Source organism: Artibeus jamaicensis, unplaced genomic scaffold (genome assembly GCF_021234435.1).
Source record: "Artibeus jamaicensis isolate MK-2021 breed Jamaican fruit bat unplaced genomic scaffold, CSHL_Jam_final contig_466, whole genome shotgun sequence".
Taxonomy (NCBI): domain Eukaryota; kingdom Metazoa; phylum Chordata; class Mammalia; order Chiroptera; family Phyllostomidae; genus Artibeus; species Artibeus jamaicensis.
In genome coordinates, this window is record NW_026521844.1 from 21,298,155 (window position 1) to 21,325,175 (window position 27,021).

Here is a 27,021-nt window from a genome sequence, read left to right on the forward strand (position 1 = left end):
ATTGATTTGGATGAGTCAGGTCGGCATGAGTGCGGGGCCTTCACCGCGCGCCTTTCTCTTGGCGGATGAGCACCTGGACGCCCCGCCCCGGACGGTCTCCTGTGTGCTGAGCGCTCAGCCAGGCCAGCAGACTGCGCCTGGAGAAGCGCCGTTTGTGAAGCTGCGAGCAGACATGGTTAGGAATTCTCCAGCGGCCAGTCACCTTAGAGGTTCTCAGACGTTTATTTACACAGTGTTTTTTTAAAAAAAGCAAATTGGGTCTATTTTTGTATGACATTAATTAAAATCAAACCTGTTTCAACAGATTTTCCTTACAGGTAATCTTGATTTTTCTCTCTTTTAAATGTGTTTGCTTAAAGCCCTCTATAAATAAGCTATAACTCAGAACATTCAGTGTGAAAGTATGTGCGAAAATGCAAACTTAACTTTGAGTGAATACTATATTGGCTTATAGATGTGTCCAAATGACTTCTGTCATTATATATTCTATCCTTTTTGTAGGAGAAACTGTAGAAATGGAATGTCGGCTGACTGTCAGCATTGGTATAGTAGGCTGCCTGTGAAGGATTGATGTTTGCACATGTATAGTCCATCTCACCGCCTCTCTATGTTAAAACTTGACCCTTACACTAGGGTATCAGACTGCCAGGTTAAGAATTGGGAGGCCTTGATCTAGTTGTGGCTCTGCCACTCACTAGCTCTGTGGGTTTAGCGTTCAGTATTCTCCTCTGTGAAGTGTCGTGGTGAGACTGGGTGTTCTGAGGACCCGTGCACTTTAGAGATGGATCAGTGTGAATGATGGAATGTTTCCTTGCATTTTGCACACAGAGAAGCAAAAGCTATATAAGCTAGCGACCTACTTGTGGCCACAGAGAGTCACCAGCTCAGTCACCTTGGGATAGGCCAGGCTCTTTCCAATTTTTAGGCCCCCCCCATCCCTTTGTGCCTCATGCTCCCTCAGAGTCACCCTGATAGCACCTACCTGGTATTGGACTTCATTGTTTTTTTTCCTTTTTAAAAGATGTTATTTATTTTTAGAGAGGGGAAGGGAGGGAGAAAAAGAGGGAGAGAAATATCAACGTGTGGTTGTTTCTGTCATGCCCCCTGCTGGGAACCTGGCCGCAACCCAGGCGTGTGTCCCAACTGGGAATCAAACCGGCGACCCTTTGGTTTGCAGGCCGGAAGTCAGTCCACTGAGCCACAGCAGCGGGGGCTGGACTTTATTGTTTACAATGCCCAGTCATTTGCATTCGCTATTACATCTTTTAGGACAACTTATAGATGGATATTTAAAAGGTGCGAGAGTAATAAAGTTAGTTGGCAAGGTCCCATTTTAATAATGAATCCTCTCCCACCATGCCCATCAAAATTGGTGTCTTAAATAAACTTAGATTACCTTTTCTATTGAATCTCATTTTGGGGAGAAACTAGTCATTACAGTGAAGCACGAGAAGCCACTCACCCCCCAGGGCTTGACAGGCTTTCCTCTTCAACTGCACGTACCAACAGCTTCTATCAGGAGTGAACAATGCAAGCAGGTTCCCCGCTCCTCGCTTTCCTTTGGATTAATAGTATGAAGCTTGTTCATGGCACTTGTAATTAGCTTGTGACTTTCCGTGAGTAATGCCTTTGGATAGCCACATATTTAGGAGTATGATGGATGTGTAGGGCAGGGCCAAAGTAGGTTTACAGTTGTTCAGAAGGAAAATAACACAGTAATTAACACGTAAGAATACAAGAACACACTGTTGTGCACACTCACACCTGTAAGCCTACTTTTGCCCCACCCTGTATACTCGTATTTGATTGCTTAGAAGCAGACCACATATTTCCATGCAAAACACCCCCCATAATTTGTAGGTTCCCAGGTGCCATTTAACTGAGTTTGCAGCTCAACTGTAATATCGGCTTATAGCTTGTGTTCAGGGAGCAGGAGTCTACGTAGGAGGAAGGAAGAGGAAGAGAAGTGAGCACAGCTTTGGAAGGAGCAAGCCACCCCCTGGGCACTGCCCTCAGGACCCTCCAGTCGCCGGTGTCCCACCATGGTCCTCTGTTGACCTGCAAATCAGTGCACGCGGAGTCACACGACCCACTCGTCAGGGCAGTGGGCCTCCACTGTGGTGAGACTGTCCCACGCTGGTTGAACACATTTCTACCTGGAGTCAGTGCTGATTGAATTGAGCCTTAACTTCCAAGAAGCTATTTCTGTTTTTTTATCTTTTTTAATGTGAAAATGAACCTGGTGGTAGAATTTCAGGGGTAAGGAGAGGAAAAACACCGAAAGACAGGCCCGAAGGTGTCACCAGGTTCGGTTCTCGTCCACCCTGTGTTTCCTAGCTTCTTTCACTTCCTGTTTGAAAGCCTCCTTTATGCTGCCATCTCCCAGGGGAACAGTGACGCTGTGGGAAGGTGGGAAGAATCGGGAAAGCAGATGTGGGTAGTCGTCACCACTTAACCTGTGTGAGATGTTTCTACGTCAGCTCTGCCCTTTGAGTCAGAGTTCTGGGTTCAAAGATCAGAACCACAGACTGTGATTTTGGGCAAGCATTTAACTGCAGAGTCTCCATTTCCTCACTATTCAGGGGCATCATAAAGGTGAAAGTGCATAAAAAGCCCTTGGACCAAAGTAGGTGCTCAATAAATAGATTATGCTACTTGGAGGCCAGAATGGTCGGATAATAGTGCGCAAGATCTGGAAGGCAGCAGCATCCAAGATAATTTTCTAGTAAGTCTTCCACGTTGTTATCAGAAGGGTGGATAATGTCAGAGTATTCTGTTTGTTTTACATAGATTCCTGGGAATGGAAAACAGGTGGTGAAGCTGCGGGGCAGGCGCCCCAGGGGTCAGACCTCCAGATACATGCAGATGAGGCCAGCTGAGCTGCTCTGAGGAGGGTCGGGCCTTTGCAGAGAGCGCTTGGCGCCAGATGCCAGAGGAGGGTTGCAGGCCCAGCTGAGCAATCACTGAGTTGCATGCACTTTCATCAGCAGCCATCCGTTGTAGGTCTGAGGCGAGAATCAATACCAGAAGGAGAGGGTGACAGGTCATTCAGTGCCCACAGACCGGCTATAAAACCAGTGCCCGTTATTTTCTTTGTAACCACTTTAAAGACTCTTCCACCCACGTCCCTTCCCTGCAGCCCAGAGCCCCACCTCGGGACTGCCAAACGGACCTGCAGTCACCTTTCGTGTCGTTAGGAGTCGCTCTTTCCGGAGGATTGGTGTATCCCCTTCCATTCTGCATAGGCCTTGATAATGTCTTCCCTCCCCCAAATCTGTTCTTTAGTACTCATGAATTTTAGAGAAGTAATCTCTCCGAAAGGTCCATTTGCCTCTGCCTGTGTCTGTGGGGCATGTACTTTGCACCTCGCTCTGACTTACTACAAATTCACTTTTTATTTTATCCTCATCCAAAGATATGTTCATTGGTCCTACCTAGAAAGAGGAAAAGAGGGAGAGAGAGAAAAACATCCATCGGCTGCCTCCCCTACATGTGCCTGACTAGGAATTGAACCTGCAACCTAGATATATGCCCCGACTGGGGATGAAAGCCTACCTTTGGTGTATAGAACAATGCCCCAACCAGTTGAGCCACCCGGCCAGGGGTACAAACTCACTCTTAACGTATCTCCCCCTCCTTTCTCTCAGCTCAGAAACACAGACACTATTTTTCTGTGTAGACTCCCAGAAGTCAGAGAGAACATCACGGGCCGTCTAGTCCAAGCTCTCCTTTGGCAGTGAGGAAGTGGTCAGAGAGGCGAAGTGACCTGATGCCCTCTCAGGGAGCCCCAGGGCACGGGCCGCAGACCTGGGGGGTCTGCACCCCCACAAGCTCCTGAGCCTGAGCTGTCCTGGAATGCCGGGAAAGGGGTAGAGATGGCCACGTGGGCCGGAGAGTTGGTGCAGAGCGGAGCCTTTTCAGACAGCACTGGACTGATTGGCGCAGGGACTTGGGGGCCCACAACAGAGTTCTGCAGAGAGTAGATCTTTGGTAAGCACTGATTTATTTTTTTCCGCTGAAGGCCAGCCTCAGGCAGAGTTGGGAAATAGCCAGGTAGATATGATGCAGTGATTTTCAAACATTGCCCTCCCCCGCCCCTCGCTTTAAAAGGTAGGACTCTCACTTTAAATAGAAGCATCTGAGGAAGCCCCATTCATGAAACAAGTGAAGGCGGTTGAGGTCGGGTGGGAGGCACACAGTCTCCCCATGCTCCTTGCCTGCCGCACCCTCCACTCCTCACAGGACTCCAGGGCGGGGGAGCCGGTGTCTGGAGCTCAGACAACCCCGTATCAGTCACCTTAGGTGACTTCTGTAACCACTGAGCCTGTCTTTTCATGTAAACTGAGGCTAAAGCTTCGAACTGATTTTTGCGTGTAAGTATTGAAATAACAAATAATATACTTGGTTTCTAGCAGGTCCTTTGTAAATGTTGTTTGCCACCCCTTGTTTATCTTTTTTTTGCCTTTCCCCCTTTCGGTCCCTTTCCCCCTTAGACATCCTGTCCCTCCTCGGGGAGCCCAGCCACCCCCGGCTCCAGCACTGCCCAGACACGCTCGCTGTCCAGGAAAATTACGAGTCACTTACAGTCTGGTCTCTGCCCAGGTCGGCCTGGCCCCCTCCTGGGCCTCTCAGATTTGCAGTTAGATGAGGACTGGCTTCAACAATTGACCTCGGGAGTCACCCTGGGGGACTTTACAATGGCCAGTCATTCCTTTCTTCTGACCAGCTGTCTGACTTCTGTCCCTGGTCAAGTACTAGTCTAGACATTTATGTAAGAAAACAGTGTCCACATTCCTTAACATCCTCATGTTCTGTGAAACTGCCTTCTAAAAACAACAGGGATTGTGGGGAAAATAGGGTTCTGAGCAAATCACTCCAAAGAAACCCATTTGACTTTGTAACCAGGATACTAAAAAAGAAAGAAACATCACTCTAAGATAGGACTTGACCTTTAAAAAGAGGTTAAAGGTGGTTCGATGAAAAGGGTTGTAAAGAAGGGATACGGTTGTTAAACTTTGGAGGCAAGGGTAACATGGACTAAAATGATAGTAAATAAATACACAATAAACCCCCCGCGTGTCTGTGACAGACCACGTGCCAGTCTGAGCCAGGAAGCACGTGACTGCGGTCTCTGAAGGTGGGGCGCTGCAGTCTGCTGGGATCCAGCGCCTTTGGTTTGGTGCTGTTCTTCGGTGGCACAACTCACCGCCATTCCAGGAAACAAGCATATGAACTGGCACTAGTTTTACTGTGCTGACAGGTTCCACCGTGCACCAGTTCTGTACAAGCGAGTTCATAGTACAGGATCTCATTCTGCAGCAGGACAGACCGTTCGAGATCTCAGTAACCTCAGCCCCCAACAGGGAACTCAGGGGGGCACAGCGGAGGGAGACTCCATCCACGTTCTCAGGAAATAAGGTGTCCGATTGTGGGGTGTTAGGAGGCAAAAGATTGCAGCAGGATGAGAAGTGGCAGGATTTTATCAGGGGAGGATGGAGGGCAAAAAAAAAAGAGAGTGAGCAAAGGCTGGAAGCCAGAAAGCACAGCACATGTTGGGGAAGCAGTGGAGTTTGGGGGCTCCACGCTGGGGCTGGAGCCACTGACACCAAGGAGCAGTCAGATGAGGTTGTATTGGGGTTGGTTTTGGAATGTGCACAGTCTCAGCTCCTGGGATGAGGGCGCCATCAGAGAGCTGTGAGCAGGCGAGGGGGGTGATTAGAGTCACACCTGAAGGAGCTCCTGTGGCAGCGTATGCTGGGTGACGGTGGTGGGGAGCAGAGTCCAGTTAAGAGGCGTCACAGTTGTCCCTGTGCGAGATGTGGGGGCCCGAGCTCCACCGTGACAGTGACACACACTAGCAGTGGGATGTGTGGGGAGGGCGCAATGCAGTGGACATTAGAGACTTTTATCAACCGAGCCAGAGGTGCAGGGCCCCTGTCTGGTGATGGCAGATTTACTGTTTTTGCTGAGGGTAGCCATGGGGGCTTGGTTTTGGACCAGTTGAGAGCTCATGCTGAGGGCTGGCCAGGCCTCTGGCACACTTGGATTCTGTGACTGTTCTGTCTGGAAATGTGACCCTTAGGTCACTGCTGGGTGATCCACGCAAAGTAAAAGGTTGCCCTCAGTTCTGGGAGGGGTCCGGGTGTTCCATCTGTTGACAGACCTGCCCACCTGAGCCCCAGTCCCTGGTTATGTTCCAGACCATAGCATTTTTTAAGTTTGGAAGATCTCAGAAATCTTATCTCTAAAATATTTGCTAGATGTAAAACTATGGCCCCGAAAGGTCAAGTGTGTGTCCAGGGTGAGGCAGAGGCAGAACCCAGACTAGAACCTAGGACTGTCCCTTCTAATCCGGAGAAAAATCTTTTATGACTTTTTGTTAGCGTCATTGAGAGAGAGGGGACCAGTGGGACATAGAAGGAGATGTCTTACGAGGATCAGCTCATGACATTAGGAAGGCTGAGAAGCCCTTGTGCCTGCTGTCTGCAAGCTGGAGACCCAGGAAAGCCAGGGGTGTCGTTTGGTCAGAGTCCAAAGGCCTGAGAACCAGGGGGGCCAGTGGTGTAAGTCCCTGAGTGAGGGAGGGGGAGATTAAGAGATGAGAAGTCCCAGCCGAAGCGGTGAGGCCGGGAAGGGGCAGATTCCTAGTCCTCTGCCTGTTTGTTTCGTTCAGGCCCCCCAGAGACTGGACGTGGCCTGCCTGGACACGGCCCGCCTGCACTGGGGGCGGCAGTCCCCCGAGGCCACCGATTCCAATGCTAGTTCCATCTGGAAGCGCCCTCACAGACACATCCAGAAAGACCTGACCGGAACCTGGCACCCCCTGAGGCCAGCAGGTCAGCACTCACGCTCACCGTCACAGGCTGTTTGGAATTGGGGTACTCTGTTCCTTCTCTGGGTGATTCTGCCTGCTAGTTAGAGAACCACTGTAGTTCCCTACGCGGATTTTCACCACATTTTGCTCATATGCCAAACTCGTCAGAGAACAGGAAAGATGGCGTTAAGCTAAAACTGGCCATACAAACCAGTACATCTGCCTTTTTCTCTTCCTCCTGTTTTCCTTCCTCCCCGTTGCTTCCTCTCTTTGCCTCTCCCACCAACCAGGTGCTTTGGGGTGCCTTCCATTAAACGTGTTTCCCGTCCTTCACCAGGCTGGGCTGTCGGGAGCTGTCATTCACTCAGCCCACAGGGCGTGGCGCTCACCCTGCGTGGGGACACTGAAATCAAAAGGGGGAAAACAGGGAAGGAGGGAAGGAGGTGCTTGAATAAGTGCTGGATCATTTCTTTAAAAAAAAAAAAGTCATATGCCTAAGTAGCAAGATTTAAAAAAAGTGTTATTGACCTAGGAAAGTGTGAGCGGAATGCTATTTTGAAAACAAAAAGTACATTTTCTCAACATCTGTGAAGTTCCGGAAACTGTATTGGGAGCTTTGTGTACCTGTTTCAGTCACGTGAAAGAGGCAGTATTATCCTCCTTTTTTAAAAAATGAGGAAAAGTTTCAAAAAATCAACTTAATCCAAATGTCATACATACAGCTAAAAAATCATGCAGCTAAGGTTCTCATTCAAGCTTTTCTCTATCCCAGATTCATGCCCTCCCTGTCACATTATCCTCGTTATCTCCTGGGATAGCTTCCTTCCCCATCTGCCTTTTTCTGTCCCCAGCTGAAGCCGTGGCGTTTGCGTGGTGGGTGTGTGGCGTCCCACGGTCTCAGTGGGATTTCTGCAAGCAGCACGTGGGCCCGGGGGCCTCAGCCGTGAGGAGCACTGTTTCTGAAACCCACATTCCTTTCTGACTTCCTTTTAAAGCATATCAGTAAAATCAGGCATGAATTTATATTTTATATATATCCAGCCTTCAGGTCCCTTTCCTCTCTTTAACTTTGGTCAGAGCCTGCTCAGCAACCCAAGGGAAGAATTAGGAAGGTGTGCCCTCTAGTGGAATCACCGAGAACTTGGGCCTGGTTTTGTTGGAAGGTGTCTCTCCAAACCACCCCCTCCTCCTGTTTTTACGGAATTATGGACTTTTTCTCCTGAAAGTTACCCTCGTGACCAGACATAGCTCTGTGCACAAATGCCATTTGTGTCACTACCTTCAAAATGGCATTTCTGCCTCTCGAATTCTGCGCTTGGCTTTGAGCCCTTCGCTGACCTTTCTCACAAGTGCCATCTTCTCAAAGAAGGCTTGGCATTTAGTCTTTTTCTTACTTAACTGTAAAACCTCATCTGACTGGATTTTCGTAGGGACTCTGAATACGAGTGTCTGTGTGTAAACTATCGTGCCTAATTTTGCTTCTAGGACAGTTGATAGATTTGGAAGTTGTACACACTTCCATTCAAACCGTGTGATCTTCGGTTTTGAGGACTGAGCTGCAGTTGTGCCCATCAGCACGGCTTTATTGCCTGATCGCCCAGTCGGCCCCACGGCGGGTGCTAACCCACACACGTGCCCAGAGCCCTTAGGGGTTCTTGGTGGATTATACAAATGATGTGTCCAAGCTAAGGACTGAATAGGGGACAAAAATCAGCCATTATCTGCTGCATGGAGGGAGGTAGAAGGTGTTAAAAAATATCTGGAGCAAAAAATATATCTTTTTCATTCAAAGCAAAATAAAAATAGCTGGGTGTTTGGGGGTATTAATCTGTCTCCCATGGTGAGGAATGAGAGATGGCCTGTCTTTCCTGAATCTCAATGACTGTCGTGTTCCCAAAAGTTCCGCCAAAGTTGTCTTTCCTGATTTGAAGATGAGGTAACCTTGGCGCTTGAACATTTTAGAGATTGATTCTACGGTGAATCCCTTCCTCTGATTTGACAGCCTTGCCTTTCTTCAGTCCATGCAGTTAAACTTTCTGATTTGAAACTGGGGAGAGGGCAGACGGTCTCAGTTTTTAAAAGCATTCCCATTACTGGTTTAAAATACACACGTTTCCTGGGGGTGGTGCTTTGGTCCTTGTGGGGTGGGATATGGGACCTGTATTTTCCACTGACCCCTTGGTGTGAGATCCTTGGGTATAGGAGGTGGTGTGGAAAGAACTCTGGATTGGGGATCGGGACTTTGCATTCTGTTCTCAGCACCTGGGGCAGGGGCTTTGCCACTTTGCCATTTGGGCGTCAGCAGCTGGGTCTGGACCACGGCAGCTGGCGTGCATAACCCTGCCAGTCAGTTCTGGCTCCAGTTGTCTGTGATTCCCTGCTTTTTTGTGTGGGGTGTACACACAGAACTTAAGCTTCGTCCCCTAGAGTCCAAGAGTTACAGAACTAGCAACTGATTCAAACAACGTTCTTCAACGCTATGAAGTTTAAAAGTTTTAGTTCACAATTTCTGGCTGGACTGTTGAGTTCACATTTTTACCCCCAAACCACTGGTTCTTGCTCCATTTCTTTTTTATCCTCACCTGAGGTCATGTTTATTGATTTTAGAAAGCAGGGGAAAGGAGGGAGAAAGAGGGAGAAAAACAAACGTCAGTTGGTTGCTTTTCTTACACACCCTGATGGATGCCACACACAATCCAAGCATGTGCCCTGACTGGGAATCGAACCCGTGACCTTTTTGGTTTGTGGGGCAATGCCCAACCCACTGAGCCACACTGGCCAGGGCTCTTGCTCCAGTTTTTGATGATTGGAGGAAAAGTAGGAGAAAGAAGCCATCTCTCAAAATATCACTTCCTACGTCAGCATTACAAGACTTTGCACCTTTCTCTTTGACTTCCCTTCCTTATCATGCAGATGTGGATTGAAAAACTCTGCCGCAACTTGCCCCTGTTTTAAATACTCTACATGCTTTTAAACTGCATATTTCAGCTTCCCCGCAGGGCTTTGCTTGGTTTGTTTTTTAAGTCTGATTTCCTTTGATGTGAACATTTCCAAGCTCAGACAATTAAGAGTTTTTACCTGGATACAGAAAGTAATCATCAGGTAGGGAATTGTGTTCAGAAGCAGACTCTACCCGTCATTAGTCTCTCAGGCTGTCAGCACTTTACTCTGAGTCTGTTCTCCTTGGAAACACTGGTTCGATCGCTCAGACCTTCCGTAAGTAAGGTGTATGGCCAGTGTGGCTCAGTGGGTTGGGTGTTGCCCCACAGACCAAAAGGTCATGGGTTCAATTCCCAGTCAGGGCACATGCTTGCGTTGTGTGTGGCATTTCCAGTCAGGGTAGTGTGTAACTCATTTCTCGGGTTGTGTGTAAGGGAAGCAACCAACTGATGTTTTGGTTTCTCTCCCTCCTTTCCCCACTCTCTCTAATGTCAATAAACATGTCCTCAGGAGAGGATAAAAAAAGAAATTTCAGTTGTACTCAATGGAAATTTTGAGTGGAACATTTCAGTTTCACACTGTGGAAAAATTTTTGACTTAAAGGAGCAATTTCTTGAAACAGCAGAATTTTCTTATGTTACTACTCAGTTGTTTGGAAACCTGATTGAGGATGTTACTGTTTTAAATGACTATTATTTAAATGAAGATAAGTACAATATAGGTCATCATTGCTCAGAAATCAGGTGTTACAACACCTAATTTGGAAAACTAGGTGGAAGATTGACGAGTAGCTGTTGATACCTAGGAGTGGGATGTATTTACCGTGCCGGTGTAGACGAGGAAAGAGAGCCATGCCTCAGTAACCGGGTCAGTGTGGGCATAACTGAAACCTCTGGGTTTACCATCCCTAGATCGCCCCTGGCGAGCAGCTTGGCATTCTGAGTCCTTTCTCACCCTGCCTGCCCACTCTCAAGAAACAAATTAATAAATTGGCGAAGGACCCGAAGGATATGCTCCCTTTCTTCAAAATAATAGTGTGTGGTGAAACTAGTTTTTAATCCAGGTTAAGCCAGAGAACCGCAGGGACTAGTCAGGCTGCCAGAGCCTCAGTTTCACACCTGCAGTGAGAGTTGGAAGGCTCACGGCGCAGTTACTGCCGGGAACGGGTGGGGAAATGGCTGGGGCCGTGCCCTGGGAACCGCGCAGCGTCACATGGTGTTTGTTTGTTTCAAGTTAATAGAAGCCAGGTTTAAAAAATCAGTTTTCTTTTTACTAATCATCTGGCCTCCTAATCCCTTTTAGTGTATTTATTTGTAGTCAGAATCAGTTTTGCAAAAAGTAGTGCCTCATCACAGGGCAGATTTCTTCTGCTTTTTCTCTGCCTTATTCCTGGTGCCTGAAGTTTTACTTTTTTTTTTTTTTTCATCTCAACTGCAACAAATGAGACAGCTGAAACTCTGTGTCTTGTGACAAGGTCTTCAGTGCACTTTGAGAATCAGTTGTCACCCACACTGCCTGTCCAGACAAAGCATCTTTCAGTCTTGTTTCAACTTAGGTAGGTGGAGCCTGTGAGCTCCTCAGTTACTAGATTTTCTGTGGGAGACCAAAAAGCAAAGTTGTGAGTCACTGGGTGGTACCTGGGGGCAAATAGGCCCTGGGGTGATGCTTTTAACATAGCCTTAGCTCTTGCTAAACCTCTGTTTTCCCAGAGCTTTCATTAGAGGATTTAATGACTTTGGAGCCCTGCTAGCATCCCTTCAGTAAATGAATAGAGTGAGGGTGCCATCTGCTGGCGCTTATTGAGAATTGCTTAGTAAGACAATCTACAATGTCCTTGCACATCAAAGGAAAAATTCACTGTCGTGATCTTTTTTTAAAAAATCAGGTATTAGCTTTGGCTGATGTGGCTCAGTGGATTGAGTGCCGACCTGCAAACCAGAGTCACCAGTTTGATCCCAAGTCTAGGGCACACGCCTGGGTTGCTGGCCAGGTCATCAGTAGGGGCATGTGAGAGGCAACCACACGTTGATGTTTCTCTCCCCGTCTTTCTCCCTCCCTTCTCCTCTCTAAAAATAAATAATTAAAATAAAAATAAAAAGTCAGGAATTAAACTTTGATCTCAGATCACACTGTAATTATATAGTTATTTTCTCCTGATCTCTGGCTGTGATTGTTGACTGAACATCGGAGCTTCGGTGGATGTCCCAGAGTTGAATTGTCTCAGAGAACAAGAGGAGCTGCCTGTGTGTAGTTACCATACAGTTCACGCTCAGCTCGGAACAAGCACTAGCTTCTCCCTGCCATTCCTCCTGCGTGGGTAATACGACTTCCTTGCTTGCAGATACAGTGCCTCTGAAGTCTCTCATCCCATCTGGAAATGACAATGTCACTTGGCCCCTGCCAATCTGAGTGTCTCGCCCTGACAGTTTTCACTCTGGATGACTCCTGTAAACTCCTTCTTCAGGCTGTACCTTCTATTCACTCATTCAACTGACCTCCGACGTGTCAGGCGTGGGGCTAGGCCACAGGTGCTCAGACTCAGGGACACTGGCAGGTCGAGGCAGGATTGATAATCGGCCTAAGCTAAAGAAAGGATGGACAAAGGCCACTGAATAGAGAGATTAGATAATGTCATTTGGACCGTTTTCCTGGGCCAGTTTGCAGAAGGAGACAGAATAATCCCAAACAGGCTAAATGAGACATGGTGTTCTGATCTTGGGGAATGGCTTGAGCTGTTTACACGTAAATGAGGAGGGTCCATTTGAGTCAGGCCCCACCCTGAAGCTTGCTTCCTGCTGTCAGCTGGGAAGCCAGACACCCTGTGTTTCAACTGTGTCTCTGCGAACCTCGTCCCCATTGTTTTCTTTGTGGTTTGGGGAAGAAATGCCTGTCTCTAAGTGATACATGAATTTACATCTTTCCAAAGTTCTCCAGAACTGGAAAGGGTTTAGAATGTTCTTTGGGAAATGAGAAGAATCAGGCTATCAACAATGAATAGGCCAGGTGCTAACTAAAGGCACTGGGAAACGTGTTTGCTGATTGGAGGAAGCTGATGAACTGTTTTTGAACACAGTGCTCGGATTCAGGTGTATCAGAGTTGTATACTAGGTCTGTGACTTGATGTGGGAAAGAGCAAGTAATTCAGTGTCATTGGCATATGCTTCTGTTCTTATGGCCAGGTACACATCAGGGGTGCTGTGGTCTCACCCAGAATTGCTAGCAGACATGAGCCGGTCTAACACTGTTATACACACACACACACACACACACACACACACGTGCACACAGAGTTGTAGAAAGGAGAACCGCCTAGGTGTGGGAGTTCATGTAGGAGGCGATGTTATGAAGCACAGGTGCAGGAGTAGAGCAGTTGAAACAGAGAAGCAAGAAAAGTCAGTAAGCGCTTGTTAATGAGCTCAGTGAGCATTTTAATCTTCTGGGACCCCCTGTAAAGTTGTTTAGAACTCATTTTTGAATTCTTGTTTTTTCATCTTAGAATTCCCTCCTATCCCCTTGGAGTCTGGAGAAGCTGGGGCATTTGTCCACCGACTCCTGTCCTGTTGGTTAAGGGGTGTCCCTGTGATGTCAGTCCCGCCGCCCTGCCCCTCCCGGCTCCCCCCACATCCTGGTAGCTCCTGGAGCGGAATCACTGGCCTTGAGGAGGGAAGCTGCCAGCTTGCAGGAAACTACCCTGAAGCTCCAAGTGAAGTCAGGGGCAGGCTTGGGATGTGTCTTCCCTGGGCATCGACAGTGTCTCCTCCACACACACCAGAAACACATTCATGTGTTCACATGTATGAGGAAACAGTAAAACCCCATGAAGTCTATAATAATAATAAGAAGAAGAAAGTATTATTAATTTTGTTTACATATGAGACTGGTGCATATACCTCACCAAATGGGAAAGGAATGTAAAATGTATACCACACTCAGCCGGATCCCAGGCAGAGGGGACTGGGATATAGCTGGCTTACTTCTGAGCATCATAAGTTCATTGCTTCTTCTGAAGACCAAGAGAGGCAGTCTGGTCATCACTGATACATTTGTGTATCCCAGTGCAGCCATTGATACCATATTGGCTTTACTCTTGCTTTTCCCTTGCTGTCACTTTTATCTGTTAAGAATGAGCACTCCTCTTGTAAACTGAAGTTCTGGCTTTTGTGCCTTGTTATGGCTGTGGGAAACTGCTGTGTGGGGCTCATCAGACTCCTGTATTCTTCACAGTGAGTTCTGATGGGCAGAAACCATGAGCTTTCTAACTATGCTAAGAACCTAGAAGAAGGGAGAGGGAAGATTAATTGCGGGTGTGCTTGCACAGGCCCAGAGCCCTGTGTTTGCAGACTGCCAGGGAAGCACCGGGCCACATGCTGTGATTTGGTGACTTTTCTTGTCTTGTTCCCACGGCCTCCCTGCCAACTTGCAGGTGTTATTCTCCAACCGTATTTAAGGAAACAAGCCCAGAGTGGTTAATTATGTTGGTCATGGATGAATTGGAAATAGACTCCCCCCCTTACCTGACTCTTGGGTTCTTAGTAAGTGATTTTTTAGACATATGCTGACTGTATTTCACATTATATCCTGTAGCAAATTCTGTGATTCTGGGGATATGGTTAATGAGGTCTCAAGTTGACTGAAACAAATGATACTTCTAGCCCCAGGGTCTGTATTAGCCACTGTGGTGATAAAACTTTGATGACCCTTAACGACTTTGACTACTGAGCTTACAGGCTGTTGACTGTGATCCTATCTTCCATTTGCCAAGCCTCTTTGTCAGTTATGGTGCCAAATGCTTTATGTCAGGGGTGTCCAACCTTTCGGCATCTCTGGGCCACACCAGAAGAAGTAGTAGTCTTGGGCCACACATTAAACACACAAACACTGATGAAAACTGATGATCGAAAAAAGCGTCCGTGCATAATTTTTGTGATATCCGCTATCACAGATGAGCAAAAACATCCTCCCATAACCCTAAGTATGCAGCGGCCCTTTCGATAATCTTTTAAAATCATCAAGCAGGTCCCAAGTTTGTGATCAGTAATATAGAAAACACACATATCTTAGTAATAAAACATCATTGATTTAAATTTTTTTTTGTTATAAAAGGAAAAGAAAAGAGGGCAACATAAAACTATATTAGTGAGATGTTTGAGGCTGTATTTAAGAAACGACTGCGTACACTACCTGGTTTGATGGAAGTAGTGGCAATTCTCAGTTCCCAAGGGGCTCGTCGGGTATTTTGGTTTTAGTTTTACTCTTAAGAATGTGTTTCATTCTTCAAAACAGTTGCTTGCAAATGTAGGCGTTGCCAAATAGCGATGACTTGAGTAAGGCATGATTGTGAAGCAAGGGGTGTTTGTCTCTGGGGAGAAAGAACCTATAAAAGTCCAGTAAAGAGAAATGATCAAATTTTTCTTTACGTTGAAGGTCAAATTACAGCTCTATGCATTTCATTTGAAAATTGGCAGGTAACAAACATATTAATGTTGACTGAAAATGGAGTCTCAAATATAGCAAAAATTAATTATTTTCCTGGAAATCTTGAAATGTTTTCAAATTCTTGTATCAAACTGAAAAAGCAAGGCTGCATATTTTTTGCTGTTCACAGGACTGTGTTTAGCCCATGTGTTGAAAGGCATAAAATTGTTTGCCTTACTTTGAGTTTACCATAATCTCAGTTTCATTTGGAATGCTGTTATGGTTTGAAACATGGTATTGATAAACTGGTTCGCAGCTTGAAGACACATTTCACTCATTTAAATGAGTAATTAAACCCACTAAAAATGCTAAATCTGTAAGTTAGTTCATATTGTCAAGGTCTGGCACAAATTTGTTTTTTTTGACACCATAAATGACTTGGTAACATGTCACAAACCATAAAATCTTTTCAACATTTGGCTTTGATGTGCCCATCTTCTGAAAAGTAAATGATGTCACCGTAGTCAGCATTAATGCTTTTAAGGAATTCCTGAAATTGGCAATGATTCAATCCCTTGGCTCTTAGGAAATTCAGTCTTGATGATGATTTGCATCACGTTATCCATTTTTAAAGCTTTTGTGCCTTAATTTTCTTCATGCACTGTGCAATGATACTTCATCGAATGTCAGTTTTGGGTGGCAGATGCATCATCTTCTATTAATTTTACGAGCCACTTCTTTTACCTGCCATCACTGGGCACCATCTGTAACTACCAGATGTGTAGACAATGGACAAGGAAAATGTCTGTAACATATTTTTTACTGCATCATGTAAATCTCTTGATTAAGTTGTGTCTTTTAATGGCACTAAAGAAGCCATCTCTTCAGTGACATCATATTCGTCATCGATGCCTCTAATGAAAATGGCACGCTGAGCCGTTATCTGTAGCATCAGTGCTATGAACCATCGCCAAAGTATGATATTTAAAACTAGCAGCTTTACTCTCCAAACTTTGTTCAGATTTTTTAGTTTCTTCAATTTGCATGGCTATAGTCTGGTGAGACAAACTGATTTTAGAAATATCCCGCTTTTTTTCAGGGCAAATTATATCTGCCACGCTTTCTACACATTGCATGATAAACTCACCATCAGTAAATGGTTTTGACATTTTTGCTATTAAGTATGCTACCACATAACTGGCTTTTACAATGGAATCCACCTGAGTTGTAAGTTTTTGAAAAACTTTTGTTCAGAAGAGAGACTTTTTCCCATTCCACTATTTTGTCCTAAAGATACAGTCCTTCCTACACATTGAATTTGGTAGCATGTTCTTGCATATAATACCTTTTCCAGTTACAGTCTTTGAAAACACACACACATTCCCTACACACTAAGCAGAGTGCCTTACCGTTTGCCTCAACAAAAAGTAGCCATCTGTCCACTTTTCATTGAACAATCTTCCTTCATCTGTAATTTTTCTTTTTCAAAGTTCTTTTTTCTTTTGAGATGTTATAGAAGCCATGCTGGGATTAAAAAAAATAATAGAAAAGGGACTTTATTTACTTTTATTCTGAAAAGTGATTGACGGGAAGACAGAAAGCAAGGTTGGGGCCCTTCCACAGCCCCCTCTCAGCTGCCAACGCAGGGTGAGGCGGAGGGCCGATTGTAAAGCAGGGTGGGCAACGTATGAGGCACTGCCGAGGTGTGGAGGTACCTTTAATGATCAAGTAAAGACGCCTACCTGACTTCTGAATAACATTAAATGCCTACCATTGCAACGGTTGGTTAAAATATTATGGATAATCACTGCCTCGCCCAGTCACCACGAGCACATGTAACGTCTGATGGTGTCAGTTCTGCTGTCTGCCTTGAAAGGTGACACACTGGAAGCCGCACACCACCGTAAAACTGAAGCCGTGCACGCGTGCAAATAGCAAGAGAATATGTACATTTATTTAATGTGACATTGTGACACATAATCACAAAATAAATCTCATAATGTTTTAAGTAAATGCACGATTTTGTGTTGGGCCATGTTCATAGCCATCCTGGGCTGCATGCGGCCGTGGGCCGTGGGTTGGACACCCCTGCTTTACACTGTCATCTTCTTCAGGAGGGAAAATAGGCCGTGAGTACAACCCCCTGTGATAGCAGGTGCAGAAAGTGCTAGTGTAAGAATCCGATCAAGACCCTTTGCAGGGGTGGACAGGTTATTCGGGCAATGGGTAAGTTGTCCCGAGGGAATAAGGAAGGGCTAAATCCAGCCTGCCTTCCACCGTGGCCTCCACAGGAGCTGGCTCGCCGGCTGGCAGCCTGCTGGGGACAGCTGGGGGAGGGAACGCCCATTCATTCCCCTTCCTCTACATGGTCTGTGTGCCTCGCATGGGCTACAGGCTTTGGGTGGCTTATCTTGTTCAGGTGAATTTTTTAAGCCAGCTCTGGGGAATAGGTGTTATTTGGCTATTACAGTTTTAGAGGTGGTGGAGAAAGGGAAGAACATGTGGAAAAATTAATTAAATATCTACTATGTGCTTAGACATTTTATATCAACTCTAAAATGGCAGTTTTAGGGGGGGTTCTTGTTTGTTTAAAGTAGATGAAGTATTAGAAGCTCAGAGAGGTTAAATCACACGTCAGGCTTACCTAAGTAGTAAAAGACAAACCCAGGGTTCACACCCGAACCTGTCTCCTTCTGAGTCCAACACGCTTGTGCGCTTAGTAGTGTCAAACGTAGAAAAAATCAAGGAGGACCTGTTTAAGGAGGCATCTTTTGAATATAATATATGTGTGTGTATACATATATTATATATAGTAACCACATAGAGAACTTATATATGGTTGCTGTATATAATTTGGTCAGTAGGTTATTACCATATGTGTATTAATGAGTTTCCAAAAGATTTAAATAAAATAGCATGCAGATCTCTCAGAAATTATGCCCAAACTGACTCTTTGATTTATAAAATGTATTACTATATTAATACTAATGATCACTTAGCAGATTATTGAGAAGCTGGGGATCTGTATTGGTGCCTCACTTCTCCGTTTGCTGTGTCTAATCGTATATTTATTTGGGAACACAGCACTAATAGCTTCTTGCCATATCATGCCCACCCCCTTTATAATGAATGTGCACGGTCAGGTGTGCTCTGCTGCCCGTCCAAGGTCGCACTGACGCGCTGGCCCATGAAAGCACAAAGCTGGTGCTTTGGCTTGAGACCTCTGCTGCTTCCCTTCAGAACCACTGGCCTGCACGGCACGGGGTCGTGGTCTTAGGGAGAACAGCACCTGTGTGGCGTTTTGACCTTTGCCACCAATGTGGAAATAAGACAATGCTCTTAAGCTGTCAGTAGGGCCATGTGACCTTGAATCGGTGATTTTTTGTCTTTGAATCTCAGTCTTTTTTTCACCTATAAAATGAGGGACTTCATATATGTATGATTTCTAGTCATAAGTGAGGGAAATGTTAAAATATCTCCCAAATTGAGGACATTAAAAATCCCACAGATGGGTGGCTTTGTTACAAGAAGGTGGCCGTGCCTGCTTCTCAGAGCGTTTCTCAGAATCTCAAGTTTGCTTGGCAAAAATATTTGCCTTTTTGAATCGTAAATCATACTATTTTATCAGAAGGTCGTGTATTGTTTCTTAACGACAAGGAAACTGCTCCCCTAGTGGACGCACCGGAATCACTGAAGGACCTTCCCAGCCGTCCCACCCAGGGCGTGCCCTTCCTCCCAGCCTCCTTTGCCACGACAGGGCGCTGCCGTTGGTGCCCCGCCAGCTGGGACCAAAGTAATAACACTTCTTATGCAACAATGAACATTACGGGGATAGTCAGGTCTTTTTTAGCTACATAGAAACTTTTGTATGTACATGGTTGAATTTAGAGATAAAATTTAAAACTTTTAAGACAAAAGTTTTAACTCTTTGAGAGTTTTTTTCCTTCAGTAGAGGTCACATGTATTTGGTTGTTTTTTTTTAAGGCATCTATACAGGTACTCATTTCACTTAACTGCTTACTATGTACTAAGCCGCCTGCTGGATGTCAAATGGCACCGAGTTCTTGTGCTCTGTTGTTAGTTAGAACCTGGCATTCTGGGTTCTAGCGATGGAGATCAGTTAGTTATTTGAATTCAGTGGAACGTGCCAAAGGTTTATTATTAGAATACAAGGGCATCAGGGACAGAGTCACACTTGGCACTTGATAGTCCAAAGATAATCGGCAAAGAACAAGGTGGGTGACAGGGAACTTGTTTCTTCAACCCAAGGCCCCAGTAATGTCAAGGTCTTCTTAGGTAGGAGCCATGAAATAAACTGAAACCAAGGCATCAATGACAGGAATTAAGGCTGTTTTACTCTGTGGTTTTAGGGCCGAAGTGACATACCGATGAAAAGCATGAACCCACCCAGAGGAACACGCTCTTTCTCCACCCCTCCTTTTCAGCGGTCACTGTGCCGCTCCTTTTGTTGGGCAGTTTAACTAACAGCTGAGCAGCGGGAGTCACTCAACGAACCCTCCTGCAGTTGTACACAGATCTTTGGGTCGGTCAGAGGTGGCACTGGCCGGAGCTGATGCCTACAGCCAAAGTGTGTGACGGAATTGTTTGCCTCCTCCTTTCCCCTCCCAGCCCCTGGCTGGGCTTTAGTTGCACAGCAACCCATCTGCTGTGATAGCTGATGTCAGCTCATTTGCACTTAAACTTAGCCCAGGAAAGTTCTCAGGACTGCACTTGGGTTTGTGCGATGCTGGGGAAGGCTCCAGTTTGTTACAAAATCATAATACTGCAGACTGATGGACTCCGGCAGGCTAAATATAAACACGGGTGTCACATGGGATTAGCTTCCAGAACAATGTGGCCTAAGGGACTTTGTTTCAAACTTTTAGGAGCTTAGCAAATGAGCCTCAGCCATATTCTATTTGCTGCTCAAGTTCTTTCTGCACTTTAAAGGAATAAGAAGTGTCCAAAGTTACCCTAACTCCTGAATATTAGCATTTACCCAAATACCTGATGTGGGTTTTTTGGAAGAAGGGCCAACATTTTACCTACGTGCTTATGCAGCAATTGGGAGGGAAGAGTGTGTAGTAAGTATTCTAACAAGTGAAAAACATGACTTCTGCAAACCAGCAGGGGGCAGAAGGGAGTTTTAGTTTTTGCTCACCTGTGACTATCCAAATTTATGACAATCCAAGGCAAAATTCAGAGACACATTTGTAAACAAATTGTCCTCAGCCTGTTACTTGCATGAATCATTCTGGTTATAAAGACAGGCTCTGGTTGGTGTGCTCAGAGCTGGTTTGGCCCTGTCTGTGCAAAAGGATGGACAGAATATTGAGTTATTTATGCCTCAAAGGGGACAACAGTGTTGTACCAAATAGCAACACCACTTCTAATCGATTCAAATCTTAATCACTAATGACATTACAGCATTTTACAAGTTTTCCTATTTATGGTTATGACACTCCAAATGGTAGAATGAAAGACTATTTGAAATAAAGATGAGTAAGTTATTTGATTATCAAATGTTTCCCTTTTAAAGTGACTGGTCCTCCACGTAACTATAAAATAGTGACAAGGATTTTCGTAACCTACTCTGGCTTCGAAAAAGCCAGTGTCATCCTTTCAGAGCAACTCAGGGTGGCAGCGTGCGTCCCACCGTGGAGATGGGGTTCGTACGGAGACATGATGACGAGACATGGGTCTCTGTCCTGCTGTTTATGTGATTTTAAGTCCTGGTTGTTAATGTTGGGCTTTTAAAAACACTTTTAAAAGGAACATAAATTTCCTGTGCTGATTTGTGACAAAGACTGTTTTTGCTGGGGTAGTATGTTGATGTCTTTTTTTTCCCTCTGGCTTTTTTTCTTTTTTTAAAATAGCATATTAGTGTCTTAATTTGGCTTCCTCAGGAAGCAGCCCCTGAAAGGGAGTCGGGATATTTATCAGGGAGCTGCCTCAGGCTCCGCAGCTGTGGAAGGAAGGGAGGGAAGCAGGGGTGGGCAGAGGAAGAAGCTGGACCTCCCTGCAGATCCAGTACCAGCCTTAGCTGACTCCACCGGGGTCTCTGGATTCAGATGGCTCTTCAGAGTGTCCCGAACCGGGGCAGTCCCCCACCGATCAGTTACTGGGCGTGCACCCTCTGCCCCCATCCCAACCACAGGCCATGACCTTGGTTGAGGTGGCTCTTAGCAGTGGACACAAGTCATTCATCACTGAAGAAGGATCTGGGTGCCTTATCATAACACAGGTTGTGTGAAAAGGAGCCCACCAAAATCAGGTACCCTGGATTTTCTTTTTGATAAATCGACTCATTAACATTGGATAACTTCCTGATTGCTTTAAAAAGAAAATGATAGCTTGCTGTCGTTCAAGCCATATGGAAGGAAGTGGTACTAAATAAAAGACTTTTTTATGGTTAGTGTGGGTTGAAAAATAGGATTTTAAAGGATAAAAAGAACTTTTAAATAGATCAGTGTTAAGTTCTGAAATACAGTGGTAGCATAAATACGTACATATGGCTTATTTACGTGCATTGGGACTGTCTTCTGAATAACAAACTGCTGATTAAAGGTAATCTCAATGAATAATGGAACTGTAGTTTGTGGTGGTTCTTTGCACTCTGTGGGGAGAAGTTGTTAAATAAGCCACAGAGAGCGATGCTGGCAGTCTGTCAGGTAATAAAGCACAAGGAAGTGTATTGTAACAGGCAGGAGGCCGGGAGGGTGCTTTTGTATGTTGTTCGAGAACAGTCACTTGTGCCTGGCCTGTGTTTCAGCACTTCGTGTTTCATTCCCCCGAGCCACTTACGATTCGGCCATGGCGGTGGCTGTGGGCCTGCTGGGTGCAGCCTCTGTGCCAGCTCAGCACAAATTGGAGACGCGGTTCTCAGCCAGAGAGCTCAGAGTGTCAGGAAACAGTCACCTCTGTTATATCAGCACCATTCTCTTCAGAAAAGCGTGCTGTTGGGGAAGATGTGCAGCTCATGATGCAGACTTCTCTGACTTCTCTAACAGATCATCTTCTTATTGAAAAGTCCATGTTTTTTCATTGGCAATAAATATTTCAGTTGTTTTCATGAATACAGGGCTCCTTGTGGTCATTTTTATGAAGATGTCTATCACATACCTGTCTGAATACCCGTATTTTAGCAAATGTTTTTTAAAGTAAAAAAGGGGTTCCCTGAACAAAGCAGCTACTTTGTGGTCGAACAAAGTTAGACCACAACTCAGAGTCACATGTCGCACAAGTGCTTTACGTACTTAGTTTTTAATCCTCACCCAAAGATACATTGATTGATTTTAGAGAGCAGGGGTTGGAGGGTGGAGAAAGACAGACCAATAGACATCATCGATCAGTTGCCTCCTGTACGTACCCTGACTGGGGAGCGAACCCGCAGCCTTTTGGTGCACAGGACGATACTCCAACCATCTGAGCCTCTCAGCCAGGCATGAGTGCTTTTCTTAAAAACAGCTTTTGTGTTTCAGTATGAAGAGGATATAAGTGTTGGTGCCACCGTCTTGACTAAGGCGAAGGTGTCAGCAGCTTTCCCCTCCATTGCTTTTGTACCATCCACTCAAGTGTCCACACAGTGAAAAGACAAACGGTGTTAGCATTCTGAAAACAATCAGGACCTCACCGCCCCCTGAAAGTGTCCCACTCTCAGTGTCCACAGCCCACACTGACTTCCTCTGGAGTAGAGAACCGTTTTAAGCAGGGACAGCCCAGGGATGGAGACTGCTTTGGCAGGAGACCAGAGAGCCTGGCTTTGTGTGATGGCCACAGAGCTGGAGAACCGGGAAGGAAGAGTTGAAGCTTGCCGAGGTTTTTCAGCCTGAGTGACTGAGTGGATGGCAAAACCATTAACCAAGGTGATGACTGGGGAAAGGGGAGCCCTGGTTTATGATTGAAAATGATACTGCTGTCACTGAGGGGGAAGAATCTATCACAATTCTCCCCCTTGGAAAAGGATGGGTTCACTGTTCATGGAGAATGGGTAGTGGTTTTTGGAAGGTCTGCACATACTTATTGGTACCTGAGACTCTCGTGTCTGTGCTTCCTGTAATAGTACTCTTGTCTTTTTGTTTCTAGGAATGGTGCAAAAGCTGGACCAAAAACTTCCAGTGGCCAATGAGTACCTGCTGCTCTCTGGAGGAGTCCGGGAAGGCGTGGTGGACCTGGACTTAGATGAGCTTAATATCTATGCCCGGGGGACCGACTACGATATGGACTTTACCCTTCTGGTGCCAGCCCTTAAGCTGCATGACCGTAACCAGCCTGTGACACTCGATATGCGCCACTCAGCCTTGTGCCACTCTTGGCTGAGCCTCCGGCTCTTTGATGAGGGCACGATCAGTAAATGGAAAGACTGCTGCACCATTGTGGATCACATCAATGGTGCCACCAACTACTTCTTCTCCCCAACCAAAGTGGCCGACTGGTTCTATGACTCCATCAGCATCGTCCTGTCAGAGATACAGAAGAAACCCCAGCGAGGTATGCCCAAGGTGGAGAAGGTAGAAAAGAACGGGACCATCATCTCCATCATTCTGGGTGTGGGCAGCAGTCGCATGTTGTACGATATTGTCCCTGTGGTGTCTTTCAAGGGCTGGCCTGCGGTGGCCCAGAGCTGGCTCATGGAGAACCACTTTTGGGATGGGAAGATCACTGAGGAGGAGGTCATCAGTGGGTTTTACTTGGTGCCTGCTTGCTCCTACAAGGGCAAGAAGGACAATGAGTGGCGGCTGTCCTTTGCTAGGAGTGAGGTGCAGTTGAAGAAGTGCATCTCTAGCAGCCTCATGCAAGCTTACCAGGCCTGCAAAGCCATCATTATTAAACTCTTGTCGCGGCCGAAGGCGATTAGCCCCTATCACCTCCGGAGCATGATGCTCTGGGCCTGCGACAGACTTCCTGCCAACTACTTGGCTCAAGAAGACTATGCCGCCCACTTTCTGCTGGGCCTCATCGATGACCTGCAACACTGTCTGGTCAACAAGATGTGTCCCAACTATTTCATCCCTCAGTGCAACATGCTGGAGCACCTGTCGGAGGAGACGGTCATGCTGCAGGCGCGGAAGCTGTCCTCCGTCCGCTCAGACCCCGCGGAGCACTTGCGCACCGCCATTGAGCACGTCAAAGCCGCCAACCGGCTGACGCTGGAGCTCCAGAGGCGAGGGAGCACCACCAGCATCCCCTCCCCGCAGTCAGACGGAGGGGACCCCAACCAGCCTGATGACCGTTTGGCCAAAAAACTGCAGCAGCTAGTGACTGAGAACCCGGGGAAGTCCATCTCAGTCTTTATTAACCCTGATGATGTCACGAGGCCCCACTTCAGAATTGATGATAAATTTTTCTGAGCATTTTGCTGCCTTCTGCCCCCACCTCTGGTTCTAAAACGCTCATCACGTGTCGTGTGGTTTGTGAGCTGTCTTTCCGTTTTTTTACATGTCCAGCCTAGACTGGATCTGTTAAGAACACATTGTAAGTCCCCTGTTTCTGCAGGATGGCGCAGGCTCTGAAACAGTATATTACTATTTCATACTCTGCCTCTGGTTTTGTTTACTTTTTGTAGTTATCGTCACATGGTTAGTTTTTGTTTTTTTAAGGAGAACTTGAGCCATAGGCGAAGATGCCCATGAATTCCCTTGCTTTTTGCTATATCAGACTTTGTGCAAATTTGTTAATGGGAATGGGGAAACAGACCTCTTTCTGACACATAAGGATGCTGTTATTTTTTTTAAATTTTGTTTTGTTTTTTATTTTTTTAAATTAGCCTTCATCGCTACAGGTATTTGCAAATCATCTGAACATGGGAACTACCTGGTATATTAGCTGGATCGAATTCTTTTGCCCAGTGGTCAGAGTCGTTTCCCCTTTTCCAACAAGCAATGTAGACTTTGAAAGTGAAAATGCTACAAATTCCATTTTGGAGCAACTTCATTGAATGTAATTGTCCTCAAATCAGAACTTTGGAGGTTTGGAGGGTGTGTTTGATAACTTTCCAAACAGAATTAAGGTTTCCAAATGGTAGTTTTAGTGTGTGTAATTATTTGAAGCCTTATTTAATCCTTGTTAAAGAACATACCATTATAATTGTTATTTGCACTAATGAAATTTTTGCCATTGTCAGAGTTCCAATGTGTGTGTTTCAATATAATTTGATGTCTGTTGGAATGTGATCTTTTTTTCCCCCCATGTAGCCCATTTCTCTGAAGCACTGGAATGATTCTTCACATTTGTTTAGCTGTCCTTTAATCCTGCTCCTGTTTTACCCTCTTTGATATTCTGGTTCCTATCTTACTGAGAGAAGTTTTTAAAGCTTTATACCTGCTGGGTGACTTTATCTGAAACTGGGAAAATGATATACTTGATAGAATAGGTGTCTTTGTATGCATTTCTTTGGGGGTGACAGAGGTAAGCCTTTTTGTAAAGTCTCTTTGCTTCTACTGAGAGTTTTGAGGAAAACTGGCAGGAAGCATTCATAAGCCCCATGCAGAAGACACCGTGCCTGTCCCAAAGCAGGTTTTGCTACAAAGCAGGAGCCAGGACACATCTGTGGGCAGCAGCCTTGGTGCAGAGCCATCCCGTCTTCACGAATGGACTTTCCTGCCAGTTTTAGGTGACAGTTTTAAAGGCATTGATTCCCTTTTCGTATGGAGTCATTGCCAGCCGTGGTATTTGAGAGGTCAGGGGACTGCTGATCTCTCAAAGAATGACCGGGATGTCTACTGTTGAAAAGGTCAAGCAACATTTTGGTTTTGATCTTGAATGTCCAGACTTAGAGGTTCGCTTGAAACTGGGCGTATGCGGTCTTGGGTTTTTGCATGGGAATTAATGTAAATGTTTATAAATGAAAACAAAATCATTCACCCATCTTAAGTCAAACACAAAAATGATCATAATAAAAGGAACATACTGACCTTGGAATGTTGTTGCCGTTGTTAGTTTTTAATCTGGAAACTATTTTCTTATTAGTAATCCCAATAGTAAATTTCAGTAAAGTTAGGGCTTACTACTATCTTTGAGGCCAGTTGTTCATGGAGTGAACACCCAGTATCCTTTCTACTTTTACCCTAATTTTTGACTAGTATCTGACTACCCTCCACATGATCCATGTCCTTCTAGGGAAGTGACTTTATCCCCAGCTCCATACTGCACCCTGATTCCTATAGGCCAATGGACATCACTGCTTCCCTGGCCACCGTCATTACTTAGGGACTGGGCATGGACTGTATGCTGCCCCAGTCAGGGACGTGCTCCGGATCGTTGCTGGGGATACTGGGCAGACCGTGCACTCTGGACATGGACGAGGAAGCACTTGGCCTCTATCCCTGTGACAGCTGTCACATAGTCATGACTAGAGCCAGTCTGAGGATGAAACTGGCATTGGGTGACGCTGTGGAGAGCTGGGGGTCAGGGAGCAGGGAACATGATTCACCGGACCCTGACCTCCGCATCCCACGTCTGAGACCTCTCCTCCTACTGGACTTTCTATTTAAATGAGTCAACACTTAGTTTTTTTAGCAATTTGAACATGGTTCAATTCATTGGAATGTTTAAACTGGTAGACCAAACTGTTTCAATGTATTTAATCTGTTTAAGTTGGTATGTGTCTCTTTTCTTTCTGAGGATAGATATCGAGGGTATCCATATAGTTTATCTAAGATCTGGTTTATGCTGATTTAATTAATTCCAAAGACTAGCATAGCCTCTATAACTCATAAGTATGTACCTGCTGAAGTCTTAAAATTTATTATACTTTGGTCATTATGCTAAACTTCCTAGGTTAAAAGAAACCGTTACAAACCACTGAAGTAGCAAATATATGCAAAGTCATCGGCTCCCTTTAAAGTCAAGTT

At 45.7% G+C, this 27,021-nt stretch overlaps 1 protein-coding gene across 7 annotated transcripts in view; it reads left to right on the plus strand.

Moving 5' to 3' along the window:
* Nucleotides 1–26,081, plus strand: part of MB21D2 (Mab-21 domain containing 2) — a 105,559-nt gene extending 79,478 nt beyond the window's left edge. For 3 of the 7 annotated variants that reach the window (XM_053667239.1, XM_053667240.1, XM_053667241.1), the window contains one exon: nt 23,255–26,081. In XM_053667239.1, coding sequence (XP_053523214.1) covers nt 23,255–24,519 — 1,265 coding nt within the window. In that variant the 3' untranslated portion in view covers nt 24,520–26,081. Of the gene's footprint in view, nt 1–2,703; nt 2,726–6,696; nt 6,837–21,199; nt 21,444–22,650; nt 23,035–23,254 lie in introns of those variants that run through there. The other 4 variants (XM_053667243.1, XM_053667242.1, XM_037147137.2 and 1 more) reach the window with 4 other exon arrangements.
* The last annotated feature ends 940 nt before the right edge of the window (nt 26,082–27,021 follow it).